The sequence below is a fragment of the Lygodium microphyllum genome, chromosome 16 (genome assembly GCF_053477565.2).
Source record: "Lygodium microphyllum isolate KBCC chromosome 16, Lygodium_microphyllum_v1.1.10, whole genome shotgun sequence".
Lineage (NCBI taxonomy): Eukaryota > Viridiplantae > Streptophyta > Polypodiopsida > Schizaeales > Lygodiaceae > Lygodium > Lygodium microphyllum.
Window position 1 is genome coordinate 80,485,321 of NC_141150.1, and position 18,013 is coordinate 80,503,333.

General features: G+C 42.3%; 2 protein-coding genes across 7 annotated transcripts in view; one reads left to right on the top strand and one right to left on the bottom strand.

Moving 5' to 3' along the window:
* LOC148023028 (lysophospholipid acyltransferase LPEAT2-like) overlaps positions 1–18,013 on the top strand; it is a 54,695-nt gene that overhangs the window by 20,503 nt on the left and 16,179 nt on the right. For all 6 annotated transcript variants that reach the window (XM_087696026.1, XM_087696030.1, XM_087696031.1 and 3 more), the window contains exon 2: positions 11,703–11,984. In XM_087696026.1, the coding sequence (XP_087552152.1) occupies positions 11,703–11,984 (282 nt within the window). The remainder of the gene's footprint in view (positions 1–11,702; positions 11,985–18,013) is intronic.
* Positions 681–1,748, bottom strand: LOC148023029 (uncharacterized). The gene has a single exon (XM_087696543.1). It carries the CDS (start codon positions 1,746–1,748, stop codon positions 681–683), a length of 1,068 nt encoding a protein of 355 aa, XP_087552669.1.

Below are 18,013 nucleotides of genomic sequence, written 5' to 3' on the forward strand. Positions count from 1 at the left end.
GTCAAATTGTCAGATCTTGGCCGTTGTGGTAGACCATTAAAGATGGCTAGTCTATGTGCACTTCCCAAAGTCAATAGGTTTGTTCCATAGGTACTCACTTCTTTATCCTGGGCTCTCTTGCGTAGGCCTATTTCATCTATGTCGATCTCTTTGAACATGGCATTATCATGCATATAAAAGTCACTCTGTCTATCTCCGGTGCGTGCATTGAAATCTCCTACTAATAATATGTCCCCAATGCTAGCATATCTCATGATATCCTCATAAAGTACATCAAAGGGTGATCCATCTCGTGTGGCATAGGTAGAATTTGCAGGAGGAAAGTAGCATATTGCGATGAATATATCCCGTGGTCTTCCTGCATGTATCCTAATCCATAAATATCGTGCATCATCATCTCTTTTCATTACTTGCACTATCCCTTTGAGGTCTTCCCGGTATAGTATGGCCACACCTCCAAAACCCCTAGTGCTTCCTGGTTTTCTAGCTGTTGGACGAAATGCACTTTCCCACCTGTATCCCCGCACGTCTGGTAGTCGGCTGCCTTTACATTGGTGTGTTTCTGTGTACATTGCTATATCTATGTTTTGGAAGCTATCTTCAAAGTAACCAGCATCCAAGCGTAGGGCTCCATTACAATTCCATATTGACATCCGAAGTGTCTCATAGGCCTCATACCATCATGAAGTCCTTTTGTCAGTGGTGATGACTCGTTCATCCCTATAAACAGCCCACTTTCCCTCTTTGCGAGCCTCCAATACCTTTGGCATGTGTTCTCTGCGATGCGCTATTTGTGTTGGGGTAAGATCCTCATCCAAATAAATCTTCTCACCCTTGAGGGCTCTCCTCTTGGTGGAGAGGAAGGCCTTTTTTTTCTCTCTGTCTCCAAAGTGAAGAATTAGAGTCTTGGACTTAGAGTCCTCTTTCCCCACTCTCCAAGCACTGACGATAGGTATGTCAGAAGCCCCAATTTTGTCAACAAGTGTCTTAGCATCTTCTTGTGGGCTGCTCTTCTCCTCCCATCCTACTACCTGTACATGTAAAACCCTAGCCCGTCTCCTAGCCTCTTCTTCCAAGGTAGCATTCATTACTTCAGTTTTGTTAATTGATGTTCCCTTATTCTTTTTTACTACCTCAATCCATGGGTTGGCTTCTTCTATCTGCTTCTGTGTTGTCTTTGCCACTTCTGCCCATGAATGAACCTCCCTTTCACATGCCTTCAAAGCCTCTTTCTCTTTTTGTAATTCTTGCACGTTCATTTCTTTTTTCTTAAATGTATTCAATTCTTCCCTCAGTTCTAAGATTTCAGATTTGTAGGCATCTACAACATTCAGCATTTCAGTTTTCAGCGTGTGCATTTCGGACAGCATTTGTGCCTGTAAGTCATTCTTAATCTTTATGTGCATGTCTTGCATTTCTGCCCTCTGATTTACCATCAGTTCGGCTTTGATCTGCTCTCGTATTTCTTTCTCCAATTCTTGTCTCATAATTCGTAGTTCAGAGCGAATCATGAGATGAATTTCTTCGTATTTCTTTTCATTCATAGTGCGTGAGGTCTTTCCATGCCTGCCAGATGTTGGGGAGACGGTCCAATCACGGACCCTATGGCCATACGTCTTGTACCGTGTGTTCTTAGAAGGGGTGTTGAACATTCCTTCCATGGACGGTTGTGTTAGTTCTTGATCAGACTCGTCTCCCAGATATTCATTTTCCACGGTTTGACGCTTGGATTTGTCTACATTATCCATCTCTCACACATTGTGTGCAAAGCCACTCAACTTGTACTTTGTACTGTCAAATCAGAGCAATTTCTGTGATTTCAGAGAGAGAGAGAGAGAGAGAGAGAGAGAGAGAGAGAGAGAGAGAGAGAGTAGAATGCAGAAATCTGTAGTGAACAAATGCTGAATAAAGGGAGCAGATCTGTACAATGGGCTGTCGAAGGTATCGGTTGGAGCTCTCTCACTTGTACACACCAAGAACGAATGATGTGTGATCCCCGGGCAGGCCAGCCTATAAATAGGCCAAAGGAAAACAATTAAATAATGCAGATGGGACAGTAAAATGCTGGCCGACTGCAGTGAACAGCCCAACTGCAACAAAAATAATAAAATAATGGTAATTTGCTGCAGTGAAAAAGCTGCCTTGCCATGTGGCACTCTGCCCAACCTGCCCGCAGTATCCGTGGTGACTGCATAATTTTGTCCAACCTGATCTGGAAATGCATAAATCTGCCCTAGAATGATTGTGCCCATCTAGGGGATGACCAAATCTCGAACATGATATTCAATGAACGTCATCAAGACAAGTGAAATCATGGTGTATAATTCTTTTTGTATGGTTGTCACTTGATGGAGTTTGGACCAAGGGACTTGTGAAAGGCATATTTCAATTTCAACAAAGATTATGATCCTAGTCTTGAAAGTTGGAAGCAAGTTCATTGTGGAGACCCCATTACTAGTCAAGGCTTTGGTATGCAATATTTATATTGCAAATCTGAAGTCGATTAGCACTGTCCATGGGTCCTGCCATCTTTGCCACTCACTAGGTTGTTCTTATATAACCATTGAGGCCTAAGTGCATCTATTTATTTCACTTGCAGTATTCTTTTGGCTAGCATCCCATCCCATAGTTGCTAGTCCATGATCTTTAAAGGCAAGATTATCCTGTCAATCCCTTGCTGGTTTTTCAGAGCACTTTGTGTAGTAAATTGCAGAAGTTAAGAACTCAAGGACAAAAATTGTATAGGATGGCATTGCTTATTAATAACATCCAGTGGAGTGAGCAATGTGTTGATGATTGTCACACCAATGGAAAACTGCAAATGTTGATGAACGTATTTGCAAATTTCTAGGGTATTCTTAGCCTGAAAACTTTTCCAGAAACTAATCTTCTTCCATGGAAAGGAGAAGATTGTCACGGCCAGGTTTGGGCTATGCCTTAACTTTTACATATTGATGAATGTGACATGAAGTCTATCAAAAAATGAAGAGCATGGTGAGTGCATGGTTGAGCTGTTGATTTGGGTGCAGCTGGCTAAACAGTTTGTGCTTGCAGTTTTGTGAAGATAGGAAAATTTGTGCTCCTATAGCTGTTTCTGTTCTCATGTGCTGGGAAGGAAGTGTACCTGCACTTGGTTGGTTCTCAAGCTCTGGGCTCATTTGTTTGCTGACACTGATATAGGTTACTTGTGTATCTTCCACTTGTAGTAGCACATGGTGTGTGCATCATCATGCTTGCCTTTGCAGAGGTGCTTCATTTTATAAATCATATCACTATTTAAAGTACAGATACCAAACCTCTTGGTTGTATTCCTAAAGGGGACTGCGTTGCAAGTGTCAGCAATTTTCATAGCACTCTTTGAATATGAATGGTGCTAGTATTGGGAATTTAGTATCGCAGTACACAGGGAAATATTGATTGTCTAATGCATTAATTTGTATTGAGCTATTGGTTATGTAAAAGTATATTTTTTATACCTTCTACTTGCTTCAGGGAAGAATCTTGTGAGGCAGGTTGGCTGCATTGATTCAAATTGCACTTGTTAACGTTAGAATATTAGAGTTTCAGCATAGAGGAGTTTGCACAAGAGGGAGAAGAGAGGTCACAAAGTACGAGAAGATCTTACTTATTTGGTTGCTCAAGAAGTACAACTGGTACACTCTCTCATCTACATTGAGAGTGACCTTTAGGGCTGTTTATATAGCCATTGGAAGCTAGGGTTAGGGTTTTCCCTATGGCAAAAGATGACTTACCAGTGAGACAGTAGGGTTTGCGGCGAGGAACATGGAGTGAACTCGGAAAACATGGAGAAGAGAAGAGAAGAGAGAAGAAACTTTGATGAATGGAATGATGAAGTTCTGAATCATGGAGTGAATGTGATACAAGGGAACAAGGGTGCCGTAGCACAAGGAAGATGATGAAGACAGCCACGAACCACGAACCGCAATGTCCTTCTAAAGGGGTGTGAGGGTAGCAGAGAGGCTGGAGAGAAGAGGTGATGGATTGAATGAATCAATAGTAAGGAATGAATGAGAGAGTGGCCTATAAATAGGCACAATCAGTCTAGGATGGCGCCCCTTTTTGGGGCTGCAAACCCTAAACGCAAAACACAAAAACGCAAACTGCGGGTGAAGGGTTTCTCAACACCCTATCCTTTAGTCCATTCACACCTCACCTTCCCTCATGGACCCTTGCTTACATGGGGTTCATATGCTATACTTCTACCCCCCCATCTCAATGCCAAGGTGGCATTGGATTACATATCATGGAAATGTTCCCCTCAATCAATTAGTGGGATGTCTTTAAAAAGTAGGCCACAACGATGTTTATGGAAAGATGATACATCAGATACTAAAAACGCGGTCATCAAGTGCTTTGGAGATGTAGTTGGCTTCCCATTCTTTTGCTGCTTCAAGGGAGTTAGGACATTTACTGGTAATATGTCCTGTTTGCTTGCATTTGTTGCACTTCTTGTTGGGATATTTTTTTTAGCAGTTGCTTGCAATATGTTCCTTTTTATTGCAAAAGAAACATTTAGTAGAAACAGTATGGACTAAGAGTTGATCATGGGTTATTGAGGTAGATGTTGAACTAGTGCTTTCTTTCTTTTGATTTCTTTTCCTCTCATCCAGACAAGACTGAATGATACCTTCAAGTGTAAGATTTGGTACATTTGTTAGAGTAGTTATAAGAGTTGGAAAGACTTTCCTTACAGCTTGCAGTAAGCAATGACAACTAGATTGATCAGTAGTGTTTAAAAACACTAATAACCAAGCTTAGTGCAATGCTAATGTCGGAAGTCAGTTGAATGACGGGTTTGAGAGTCACCTTTGGGACAAGAAGCTTCAAGTATTGAGCCTCTAGATTTGCAATGAACTTGAATCTTGCTTAGTCAGTGATTAGAATCACTGTTCATGACTTCAATAAGAAGAAAACTGAAGAAAACCAAGCTTCAAACTTTTCGGTTATGGCTGTCAGATAGGGTGATAGTTAGGGATTTGCCCACAGTGGCCATTAGAGGAGGAATTTTGGGAAACCCTTTTAGGTGGGGGTAGCCCACTTGGGGGGCTGCCAATGCCCCATGGAAGTTGCTAGCATTGCATCTCCTATAGCACCGGACCAGCTGTGAATTGAGACATTGTCGAGATCGGCACTTTTTGCCCAGAAACGAGCAATGCTCGGCTTTGAGGTGCCTAGTGTGGAGGTTTATCGTGCTGGCATGGAAAGCCTTGAGGTGAGGAAGATAATATGCCCTCCTTGGGCCACACTAAGTCTTGCAAGTTCAGTGGGTTGGAGACAACTATGGAGATTGAGAAGATAAGATGAAGAAATGAAGGTCGTTGGCACTTAGGTTAAGATGTGATTGTGGGAAGCTCAATGGATCAGAGGTGGCTTTGGTATCATGCTAGAATATTAGAGTTGCAGCATAGAGGAGTGTGCACAAAAGGGAGAAGAGAGGTCACAAAGTACAAGAAGAATATCTTGCTTATTCAATTGCTCAAGAAGTACAACTGGCACACTCTCTCATCTACATTGAGAGTGACCTTTAGGGCTGTTTACATAGCCATTGGAAGCTTGGGTTAGGGTTTTCCCTATCTTTTAGTCCATTCACACTTCACCTTCCCTCATGCACCCTTACTTACATAGGGTTCACATGCTATACTTCTAACCCCCCTTCTCAATGCCAAGGTGGCATTGGATTACATATCATGGAAATGTTGCCCTCAATCAATTAGTGGGATGTCTTTAAAAAGTAGGCTACAAGGATGTTTATGGAAAGATGATACATCAGATACTAAAAAAGGCGGGTATCAAGTGCTTTGGAGACATAGTTGGCTTCCAATTCTTTTGGTGCTTCAGGGGAGTTAGGATATTTACTGGTGATATGTCCTGTTTGCTTACATTTGTTGCACTTCTTGTTGGGATATTTTTTTTAGCAGTTGCTTGCAATATGTTCCTTTTTATTGCAAAATGAACATTTAGTAGAAACAATATGGACTAAAAGTTGGTCACGGGTTATTGAGGTAGATGGCTAGTGCTTCCTTTCTTTTGGTTTCTTTTCTTCTCACCCAGACAAGACCGAATGACACCTTTAAGTGTAGGATTTGGTACATTTGTTAGAGTAGTTATAAGAGTTGGAAAGACTTTCCTTATAGCTTGCAGTAAGCAATGATAACTAGATTGATCAGTAGTGTTTAAAAACACTAATATCCAAGCTTAGTGCAATGCTTGTTTCGGAATCCAATTGAATGATGGACTTGAGAGTCACCTTTGGGACAAGAAGCTTTGAGTATTGAGTCTCTAGATTTGCAATGAACTTGAATCTTGATTAGTCAGTGATTAGAATCACTGTTCATGACTTCAATAAGAAGAAAACCAATCTTCAAGCTTATTGGCTACGGCTGCCAGACAGGGTGACGGTTAGGGCTTTGCCCATAGTGGCCAGCAGAGGAGGAATTTTGGGAAACCCTTTTAGGTGGGGGGAAGCCCACTTGGGGGGCTATCAATGCCCCATGGAAGTTGCTAGCATTGCATCTCCTATAGCACGGACCAGCTGTGAATTGAGACGTTGTTGAGATCGGCACTTTTTGCCAAGAAACGAGCAATGCTCGGCTTTGAGGTGCCTAGTGTGGAGGTTTATCATGCTGGCATGGAAAGCCTTGAGGTGAGGAAGATATCTCTAGAAGAAGGCTGAGCTAATATGCCCTCCTTTGGCCACACTAAGTCTTGCAAGTTCAGTGGGTTGGAGACAACTATGGAGATTGAGAAGATAAGATGAAGAAATGAAGGTCGTTGGCACTTAGGTCAAGATGTGATTGTGGGAAGCTGAATGGATCAGAGGTGGCTTTGGTATCATGCTAGAATATTAGAGTTGCAGCATAGAGGAGTGTGCACAAAAGGGAGAAGAGATGTCACAAAGTACAAGAAGAATATCTTGCTTATTCAATTGCTCAAGAAGTACAACTGGCACACTCTCTTAACTACACTGAGAGTGACCTTTAGGGCTGTTTATATAGCCATTGGAAGCTAGGGTTAGGGTTTTCCCTATCCTTTTGTCCATTCACACTTCACCTTCCCTCATGCACCCTTCCTTACATAGGGTTCACATGCTATACTTCTAACCCCCCTTCTCAATGCCAAGGTGGCATTGGATTACATATCATGGAAATGTTGCCCTCAATCAATTAGTGAGATGTCTTTAAAAAGTAGGCTACACGGATGTTTATGGAAAGATGTTACATCAAATACTAAAAAAGGCGGGCATCAAGTGCTTTGGAGACATAGTTGGCTTCCAATTCTTTTGGTGCTTCAGGGGAGTTACGATATTTATTGTTGACATGTCCTGTTCGCTTACATTTGTTGCACTTCTTGTTGGGATATTTTTTTTAGCAGTTGCTTGCAATATGTTCCTTTTTATTGCAAAATGAACATTTAGTAGAAACAATATGGACTAAAAGTTGGTCACGGGTTATTGAGGTAGATGGCTAGTGCTTCCTTCCTTTTGATTTCTTTTCTTCTCACCTAGACAAGATTGAATGATACCTTTAAGTGTAGGATTTGGTACATTTGTTAGAGTAGTTATAAGAGTTGGAAAGACTTTCCTTACAGCTTGCAATAAGCAATGATAACTAGATTGATCCAGTAGTGTTTAAAAACACTAATATCCAAGCTTAGTGTAATGCTTGTGTCGGAATCCAATTGAATGATGGGCTTGAGAGTCACCTTCGGGACAAGAAGCTTTGAGTATCGAGTCTCTAGATTTGCAGTGAACTTGAATCTTGATTAGTCAGTGATTAGAATCACTGTTCATGACTTTAATAAGAAGAAAACTGAAGAAAACCAATCTTCAAGCTTATTGGCTACGGCTGCCAAACAGGGTGACGGTTAGGGCTTTGCCCATAGTGGCCAGCAGAGGAGGAATTCTGGGAAACCCTTTCAGGTGGGGGTAGCCCACTTGGGGGGCTACCAATGCCCCATGGAAGTTGCTAGCATTGCACCTCCTATACCACCGAACCAGCTGTGAATTGAGACGTTGAGATCGGCACTTTTTGCCAAGAAATGAGCAATGCTCGGCTTTGAGGTGCCTAGTGTGGAGGTTTATCATGCTGGCATGGAAAGCCTTGAGGTGAGGAAGATATCTCTAGAAGAAGGCTGAGCTAATATGCCCTCCTTTGGCCACACTAAGTCCTGCAAGCTGAGTGGGTTGGAGACAACTATGGAGATTGAGAAAATAAGATGAAGAGATGAATGTCAGTTGTGCACTTAGGTCAAGATGTGATTGTGGGAAGCTCAATGGATCAGAGATGGCTTTGATACCATGTTGGAATATTAGAGTTGTAGTATAGAGGAGTGTGCACAAAAGGGAGAAGAGAGGTCACAAAGTACAAGAAGAAGATCTTGCTTATTCAGTTGCTCAAGAAGTACAACTGGTACACTCTCTCATCTACCTTGAGAGTGACCTTTAGGGTTGTTTATATAGGCATTGGAAGCTAGGGTTAGGGTTTTCCCTATCCTTTAGTCTATTCACACTTCACCTTCCCTCATGCACCCTTCCTTACATAGGGTTCACATGCTATACTTCTAACCCCCCTTCTCAATGCCAAGGTGGCATTGGATTACATACCATGGAAATGTTGCCCTCAATCAATTAGTGGGATGTCTTTAAAAAGTAGGCTACAAGGATGTTTATGGAAAGATGATACATCAAATACTAAAAAAGGCGAGCATCAAGTGCTTTGGAGACTTGTAATATGTTCCTTTTTATTGCAAAAGGAACATTTAGTAGAAACAATATGGACTAAAAGTTGGTCACGGGTTATTGAGGTAGATGGCTAGTGATTCCTTCCTTTTGATTTCTTTTCTTCTTACCCAGACAAGACTGAATGACACCTTTAAGTGTAGGATTTGGTACATTTGTTAGAGTAGTTATAAGAGTTGGAAAGACTTTCCTTACAGCTTACAGTAAGCAATGATAACTAGATTGATCAGTAGTGTTTAAAAACACTAATATCCAAGCTTAGTGCAATGCTTGTGTCGGAATCCAATTGAATGATGGGCTTGAGAGTCACCTTCGGGACAAGAAGCTTTGAGTATTGAGTCTCTAGATTTGCAGTGAACTTGAATCTTGATTAGTCAGTGACTAGAATCACTGTTCATGACTTCAATAAGAAGAAAACTGAAGAAAACCAATCTTCAAGCTTATTGGCTATGGCTGCCAGATAGGGTGATGGTTAGGGCTTTGCCCATAGTGGCCAGCAGAGAAGGAATTTTGGGAAACCCTTTTAGGTGGGAGTAGCCACTTGGGGGGTTACCAATGCCCCATGGAAGTTGCTAGCATTGCACCTCCTATACCACCGGACCAGTTGTGAATTGAGACATTGAGATCGGCTCTTTTTGCCAAGAAACGAGCAATGCTCGGCTTTGAGGTGCCTAGTGTGGAGGTTTATCGTGCTAGCATGGAAAGCCTTGAGGTGAGGAAGATATCTCTAGAAGAAGGCTGAGCGAATATGCCCTCCTTTGGCCACACCAAGTCCTGCAAGCTGAGTGGGTTGTAGACAACTATGGAGATTGAGAAGATAAGATGAAGAGATGAAGGTTAGTTGTGCACTTAGGTCAAGATGTGATTGTGGGAAGCTCAATGGATCAAAGATGGCTTTGATACCATGTTGGAATATTCGAGTTGTAGCATAGAGGAGTGTGCACAAAAGGGAGAAGAGAGGTCACAAAGTACAAGAAGAAGATCTTGCTTATTCAGTTGCTCAAGAAGTACAACTGGTACACTCTCTCATCTACCTTGAGAGTGACCTTTAGGGCTGTTTATATAGCCATTGGAAGCTAGGGTTAGGGTTTTCCCTATCCTTTTGTCCATTTACACTTCACCTTTCCTCATGCACCCTTACTTACATAGGGGTCACACGGTATACTTCTAACCCCCCTTCTCAATTCCAAGGTGGCATTGGATTACATAGCATGGAAATGTTGCCCTCAATCAATTAGTGGGATGTCTTTAAAAAGTAGGCTACAAGGATGTTTATGGAAAGATGGTACATGAGATACTAAAAAAGGCTGGCATCAAGTGCTTTGGAGACATAATTGGCTTCCAATTCTTTTGGTGCTTCAGGGGAGTTAGGATATTTACTGGTGATATGTCCTGTTTGCTTACATTTGTTGCACTTCTTATTGGGATATTTTTTTTAGCAGTTGCTTACAATATGTTCCTTTTTATTGCACAAGGAACATTTAGTAGAAACAATATGGACTAAAAGTTGGTCACGGGTTATTGAGGTAGATGGCTAGTGCTTCCTTCCTTTTGATTTCTTAACTTCTCACCCAGACAAGACTGAATGACACCTTTAAGTGTAGGATTTGGTACATTTGTTAGAGTAGTTATAAGAGTTGGAAAGACTTTCCTTATATCTTGTAGTAAGCAATGATAACTAGATTGATCAGTAGTGTTTAAAAACACTAATATCCAAGCTTAGTGCAATGCTTGTGTCGGAATCCAATTGAATGATGGGCTTGAGAGTCACCTTTGGGACAAGAAGCTTTGAGTATTGAGCCTCTAGATTGGCAATGAACTTGAATCTTCCTTAGTCAGTGATTAGAATCACTGTTCATGATTTCAATAAGAAGAAAACTGAAGAAAACCAATCTTCAAGCTTATTGGCTATGGCTGCCAGACAGGGTGACGGTTAGGGCTTTGCCCATAGTGGCCAGCAGAGGAGGAATTTTGGGAAACCCTTTTAGGTGGGGGAAGCCCACTTGGGGGGCTACCAATGCCCCATGGAAGTTGCTAGCATTGCGCCTCCTATAGCACCGGACCAGCTGTGAATTGAGATGTTGTCGAGATTGGCGCTTTTTGCCGAGAAACAAGCAATGCCGGGCTTTGTGGTGCCTAGTGTCGAGGTTTATTGTGCTGGCATGGAACACCTTGAAGTGAGGAAGATATCCCTAAAAGAAGGCTGAGCTAATATGCCCTCCTTTGTCCACACTAAGTCCTATAAGTTGAGTGGGTTGGAGACAGCTATGGAGATTGAGAAGATAAGAGGAAGAAATGAAGGTTGTTGGCAGTTAGGTCAAGATGTGATTGTGGGAAGCTCAATGGATTAGAGGTGGCTTTGATATCATGTTAGAATATTAGAGTTGCAGCATAGAGGAGTGTGCACAAAAGGGAGAAGAGATGTCACAAAGTACAAGAAGAAGATCTTGCTTATTCAGTTGCTCAAGAAGTACAACTGGTACATTCTCTCTTCTACATTGAGAGTGACCCTTAGGGTTGTTTATATAGCCACTAGAAGCTACGGTTAGGGTTTTCCCAGTTCTCTAGTTCATTCACACCTCACCTTCCCTCTTGTACCCTTGTTTACATAGGGCTCACATGTTATACTTCTAACAGTTAATATCTACTTGATTTAGGCCTTTTGGACACGTTAAATAAGCTGTACTTTGTGTCAAATTCTCATTGATGGATTGTTCACGAGGCTGTTGTGGTGCTATCTTATTGAAACATATTGTCATCATCCTTTTCCAGTTTGAGTTTGTCAAAAGTTTTAGCTAGTAAATTTTCCTTTCAAGGCACAACTAATAGGCAGTGAAGATTATTTTGCAATTCTTGGAAGCAGCCATATTGTGTAGCCTTTGATGAACAGATTGTTTGTACTTGTAAGTTAACTGATATTAATGTTGGGATGTTATTTACCCAGATCATTCCAGTGGATCGAATTTCACCAAATTCTAGACATGATTGTGCAGCACAAATTAAAAGAAGGGCTATAGATAACTATTGGCCTCATGTTGTAATATTTCCAGAGGGGACAACTACGAATGGAAAGGCTTTGATTTCTTTTAAGACTGGTGCATTTTCACCAGGCCTTCCTGTTCAACCTATGGTAGTACGATATAGGAATGTGAATCCAGCTTGGGTCTCTACTGGCCCTTTTCCAATCCTTCTTCACCTGATGACCCAGCCTATAAACTTCATGCAGGTATATTCTCTATATTTAAGATGTATTCAGTGTTCAGCAATGTCAGTCTTGCAGTTGATGTCACAAATGCTATTATTCTATCTTTCAGCAGTAAACTTATACTATTTTCAAGAGAGCCATGTTTTGAGTGCCATTGTGTGGGTTTGTTTCTGGTGTGAGAAAATGCCAATACAGAAAATCAGCCTGTTGGAAGGATTCGATGACATTTATTTGCCCATTGCAGGCCATGAAAAAGATTGTACCTTTAAGAATTCTAACATTTATGGGCAGCAATCTAGACAAATTTTGAATGGCACTATTTTTACATATTTTCATGATCAAAATATCAACAAATCAATTTCTTGAAGATTTATCGTGTTACTTTGTCCATCTCATCGTTATTTACTATTTAGATTTAGATAATGTATTGCAAGTGGTTCAAGCAACCTTAGCATCTCAGGTCTGTCAAATTTCACCTTTTGAAAAATCCATTCTTTGACAAAGACCTCAATGTGTCTTCTTCAACTACACCAAAAACTTTTCCCCTTGTTGCAAGTTCTTTCTAATGTGTCTGAAGTCTTTATGTTTTTTATGGATTTAAGCAAGTACAAAGAGTTAGCAATCTCATTCACACCACCCCCCCCCCCCCCCCACCCCGCACGCGCCCGTGATGCATCTGCGCTCGTTCACTCACTCAACACAGCACATAAAGGTAACACGATATGTGAGAGCAAGGTATTCTATTGTATTATTCAATCAAAGAAACAGTACAACATAGGCACATCCCAAGACTACACTCCCGTGACACCACACATAAGAGGGTTCGCCATTGGGTATAGGAATTCACATGTAGAGTGGAAATCAAGCAAGGCTCAGAGTCACTATTACTCCCTATATAGGTGTTTTCGATAGCAATGCCATGGTATAGTTACAAAGCCCTCACACTCACCTCCGCTTATTGGATTGTTGTCCTCAGCAATCTAAGGGTAGAGGTTATTTGACTCATCTGGGGTCTTACACAGCTTCTGCTAACAAGCTGGCCAGTGTCTGTCAGTCTAGGACTTGAATGATCCAAGTCTTCAATTTGATCAATTGGTATGTTTTGTAGGGGTTAGTACCAACTTGAAAAGACAAGGAGCAGTAACTACCTCACAAAACTATAAAACACATGGACCTCAACTTCAATGAAAAGTGCTCATAAGTGCATTGTGTTAGTTATGAAGGGATTTCTAGGCAGTCTAAAGATGTAGGTAGGTAAGAGTAGAAATGTGGAGTGGAAGAGAGAAGATAGCCAGAGTATGCCTTGCAAGAATCAACTAATACGTAGATGGTAAAGATAGGACTGCAGTCAAGTGTCACTAACATCTGAACTGGAGGAATACTCCAACATCCATTGGATTGGAGGATCTCTAGGAAACATAGGTTCAATTGCTTCTCGATTTAGAGGGTGTCAAAGTGAAGCGGTGTGGAAGCGTATCACACACACACACACACACACACATACACACACACACACAGTGGAACACAGAAAATCTGCAATGAAGAATGTTGTATAAGAAAGCAGATATGTATATGGGCGCAGTGTATGTTTGCGTATGTCGTCACCTCGAAGATCTCACAATATGTGAACCTTGAAGCAATCTCCACGATCAGCAATTTGGAAACATGTGATCAGAATGTATCCAATTGTGTGCTAAAATAGGTAATAAATAGCCTGAGAAAAAATGACAAAAATATGTGTCAGTTGCATTTAATGCAGCCGATTGTATTGCCTGACTAGAAAAAAACTGTTCGATTGCTTGCTGGTGATGTGGTGATCAGACCAGTGCTGCCACGTGGCATATGTGCCTATTGATGTGGCACACCTACGGACTGTGCAAAACTGCCAGCACACACAATTGACAAGAAATGCATGTCCAAGAGATGACAATCTCTAACACCCCCTCTCAGATCTTGGACATGGCATAAGGCTAAGGGATCTGGAGTGCTATTGAAGGAAAGCCTGAGGAAGCGCCTTCATAAACAAGTTTGTAAGATTGTTGGCTGTCTTGCAGTAGACCATATCAATAGTCTCATCCAAAAGCTTCTCTCGAATGAAATGGTACTGGATCTTGATGTGCTTTGTTCGAGCATGACGCACAGGGTTCCGTGCCAAGGCAAGGCAACTCTCATTATCGCACTGAAGAACAATAGGACCTCTAGGTGGGCAGCCAAGCTCCTCTAATAGCTTGCAAAGTCACACTGTCTCACATGTGCTAGAAGACGCTACTCGATACTCCGCCTTAGTCGAAGATAGGGCAACCGTGGTGGTTTGCTTTTTGCTACTCCATGAAATAGCATCGGTACCCAAGGTAAAGCAATAACTGGTCGTGGACCTCCGATGATCCACATCGCTAGCTCAATCTGAATCACTCCATCCTATAAGTACCAAGTTTGCATCACCTGTACGTGTTGGATAATAGATTCCAAGATTAGGGGTTCTCTGAAGGAACCACAAAATTCTTTGAACAGCCTGCCAATGCACCATCTTGGGTCACATGTAGTCAAGAGCTCCTGCACATACTGTTGTTGGGAAATAAAGATCCCCCTTGGAGTCTGATAGATCTCATGACCTAGTCCCATATTCGCCATCTCGAACTTCTCATGAAGTGCTGCCTTTGTATGCTTGACCATCTAGACATGGTTACTTATCACAATCAAGTCATCCACATAAAGGACAAATAGCATATGACCTCCACCTGAGGTGTGAACATAAAGCTGAGGGTCGCCCTTGGAATGCCGATACCCCAATTTCTGTTGGAGAAACGAGTTAATCTTCTCATTCCAAGCATGGGGAGCCTACGTAAGGCCATAGAAGGCCTTTCTCAACTTGTATGCCTTACCATCAAAAGAACCGAAGCTTGGAGGTTGCTCAACATAGATCTCCTCCTTCACTCCCCATTCAAGAAGAAAGACTTCACATCCAACTGATAGACTGGCCATCTCCTATGAGCCAAGGCAAGAACGGCATGAATAGTAGCCATTCAAGCTGTAGGGGCAAAAGTATCATGGAAATCAATGTGTGGGCCCTATGCAAAACCTTTAGTAACAAGGCGGGCCTTATGCTTGTCCAACATGCCATTACTGGGGTGCTTGGTCTTGAAGACCCATTTGACTCCAATGACCTTCTTATGAGAAGGCTTAGGTATAAGGTACCAAGTGCCATTCCTCTCAATTGACTCTAACTCGAGCTCCGTCGCTCTCATCAAATGATCATGTTGTAAAGCCTCCTTCATTGAGGTGGGCTCCCAATCCTACATGGCACGAGTCATCAAATAGTAATTAGTGTACACGAGCTCGGTGTGGTATATGCTTGGTTCCTTCGAGAATGCCCCAGGCCATCCTGTAGTTGCCACTCCTTAGGGACCCCCTCAATCCTTGCATCACGAAGAGTGTCACGTGCCCGACGAGGAGGAGGTTGGATCTCTCTTCGTCGCTCTCCATTTGGACGAAGTCTTTGGAAGGTCCATCGACTGCTAGGGTTGAATTGGTGAGTCTGGTGGTTGAGAAATAAGCTCCTCATCCGAAGAAGAATCCTCAAGAGGCATAGACTCTAGAGGGACGGTCGTTGGCGCCCAGCTATCACTGGGATCTCCAAGAACAGGGTGTTCCTCACTTCCCTCTAAGGTTGGAACTTCCACAAACCGAACATCACGGCTCATGCAGACATCCCGCTTAATGGGATCATATAATCGGTAACCTTGAGAGTGCAAGCTATAACCCACAAACACCTGTCTTTTGGAAGCCGCTTCAAATTTGTCATGCTGTGTTTTCGAGATGTGAACATAGGCATCACACCCCAAAACCCTGAAATAAGAAACATTTGGCTTAGACCCAAAATACGCCTCATAAGGTGTCATACCAACAATAACAGAAATAGGGGACCAATTAAGAATGTGAATTGTAGCAACCATAGCCTCAGCTCATAGACATTGAGGTGTCTGTCGATGCTCCATCATGGTACGGGCCATCTCAATCACACTGTGATTCTTTTGCTCCAAGAGGCCATTCTCTTGAGGGGTGTTGGTGTTGGCAAACTCTTGGTGAATACCACGATCTGCACAAAAACAAGCAAGCTCATTAGAAACAAAATCTCAGCCCTTATCCGATTGTAAGGTCTTCAGTTTCCGGTCCGATCGGTTCTCCTCAAAGAGCAACCAATCCGTGAAGTTGGAGAAAGCCTCTGACTTCAACTTCAAAAATACAAGCTTTCTTTAAGGGACTCCGTCCTCATTGGTCCACAAAGATTAGTAGAAACAAGCTCCAAGGGTGTTGAAGACTGCCTCGAAGCCTTGCTAGGAATAGCATCATGAGTTTGCTTCCCACGGATGCAGGATACACACGGTTGCTGGCTCACCACAATATTTGGTAAACCTCAAACAAGTTGTCCCTTAGACGCCTTCCATAGGTAATCATAGTTGAGGCAGCCAAATCGAGCATGCCAAAGCTCGGACTGTGTTTGAGAGGTAAGAAGAAGAGAAGTCAAGGTAGAAGAAGACCGCAACTTGTAGACTCCATTCTCCTTATAACCTGAAGCAAGGACCTATCTGGATCCACAATCAAGAATCCGAAAGGAATCCATATCAGACTCCACCAAGAGACCGAGGGCACAAAGCTTGTGTACCGAAAGTAGATGGTATCCCAAGGTTGGCACATAAAGCACCTCAGATGTATGGGCACCACCTTGCCCATTTGGAATAAGATGCATATTACCCTATCCCTTAATAGGGATAGAATAAATATCACCAATGAGAATCATGCGAAGGTGGCAAATGAGTAACACTTGCTGTAGAAGTAGTCATGTGCTAGGAGGCACTACTGTCAACAATCCACTCCCGAATGTATGGGGCTGTCAATACAACATTAGAGGCTTTCAGGGTTGATACCTCAACCACCTCCAAGTGGAGGAAAGTAGCTAATGAGGGAGCATCCATCGCTTCAGAATCCTTTGAAGATTGCTTATTCTTCTCCTTTTCCTTCTTCTCTTTGTCGAGGCAATCCTTTTTCTAGTGACCTGTCTTGTTGCAGATGTGACAAGTGGACTCATTTTCCTTGTCCTTCTTTGATTTGTCCTCCTCCTTCTTTTGGTCCTTCCCATTTTTTTGGGAGGATTGACCCACCAATGCCTTTGATTTAGAAGCATTGGTCCCTTTCAACTGCTTCTCTTGGTCCAATACCATAGGAACCAACTCCTCCCAATGAATAGTCTCCAATTGCCCTGAGGCAATTGAGGCGGAATAAAAACCATTGAAATGAGGTGTTAATTGTGAAAGAAGAGTTATCGCCATGTCTTCAGAAGCGATCACCTTCCTTGCGTTTTATACCTACATCTGAACTGTCTCAGCTTATTAATATGCTCCCGCATAGAAGATGACTTGTTGACACTTAGGGTCCTCATCTACACTTCCAAACAAACTCATTTCATGACGGTCATGCGATTATACATTTGATCAAGCTCTAGTTATATCTCTTGGAGCACGGTCAAATGCTCTATATGAGAGATCATAATTGTAGTGCATGAGAGAAATAAAAACGAGTAGATGCGAGCATTTAGTTTGTCCCAATGTGCCTGAGCCTTTGCCAGCTCCAACTTATCACTTGTAAAGAGTTTGGACTCGTCTTGGAAAGAAGGATGATAGATAGTCTCCGTAACAAGCTCCACCAAATCATAGGGCTCCAAAATGGCAAGCATCATAACCCGCCAAATGTAGTATTTCTCGCCATTGAGCTTTTGATCTGATGGAAGAGCCGGTAACACGGGCACCTTTCGATCCATGATCACCTGAAACTTTGTCTCGGCATTAGAAGACATCTTCACCTAAAATGCTTGCACAAAACACAAAAAAAGACCTCCTTTGATTGTGTGTATGCAGCCTGCTTGGGCTCTTCTTTGCTTGTTCCGCTCCTTCACTCGCTGGAGGTGATGAAAAGGTAAAATCTAAACTTGAAGGCCCGAAACACAGCCTTCTTCCTTCTCAAATAGCAAAAATCAGCAACATCTTCAGCAACTC

Bases quoted from the DNA above. Each gene is read 5' to 3' on its own strand.
- LOC148023029 (XM_087696543.1), bottom strand. From the start codon at position 1,748: ATGGATAATGTAGACAAATCCAAGCGTCAAACCGTGGAAAATGAATAT.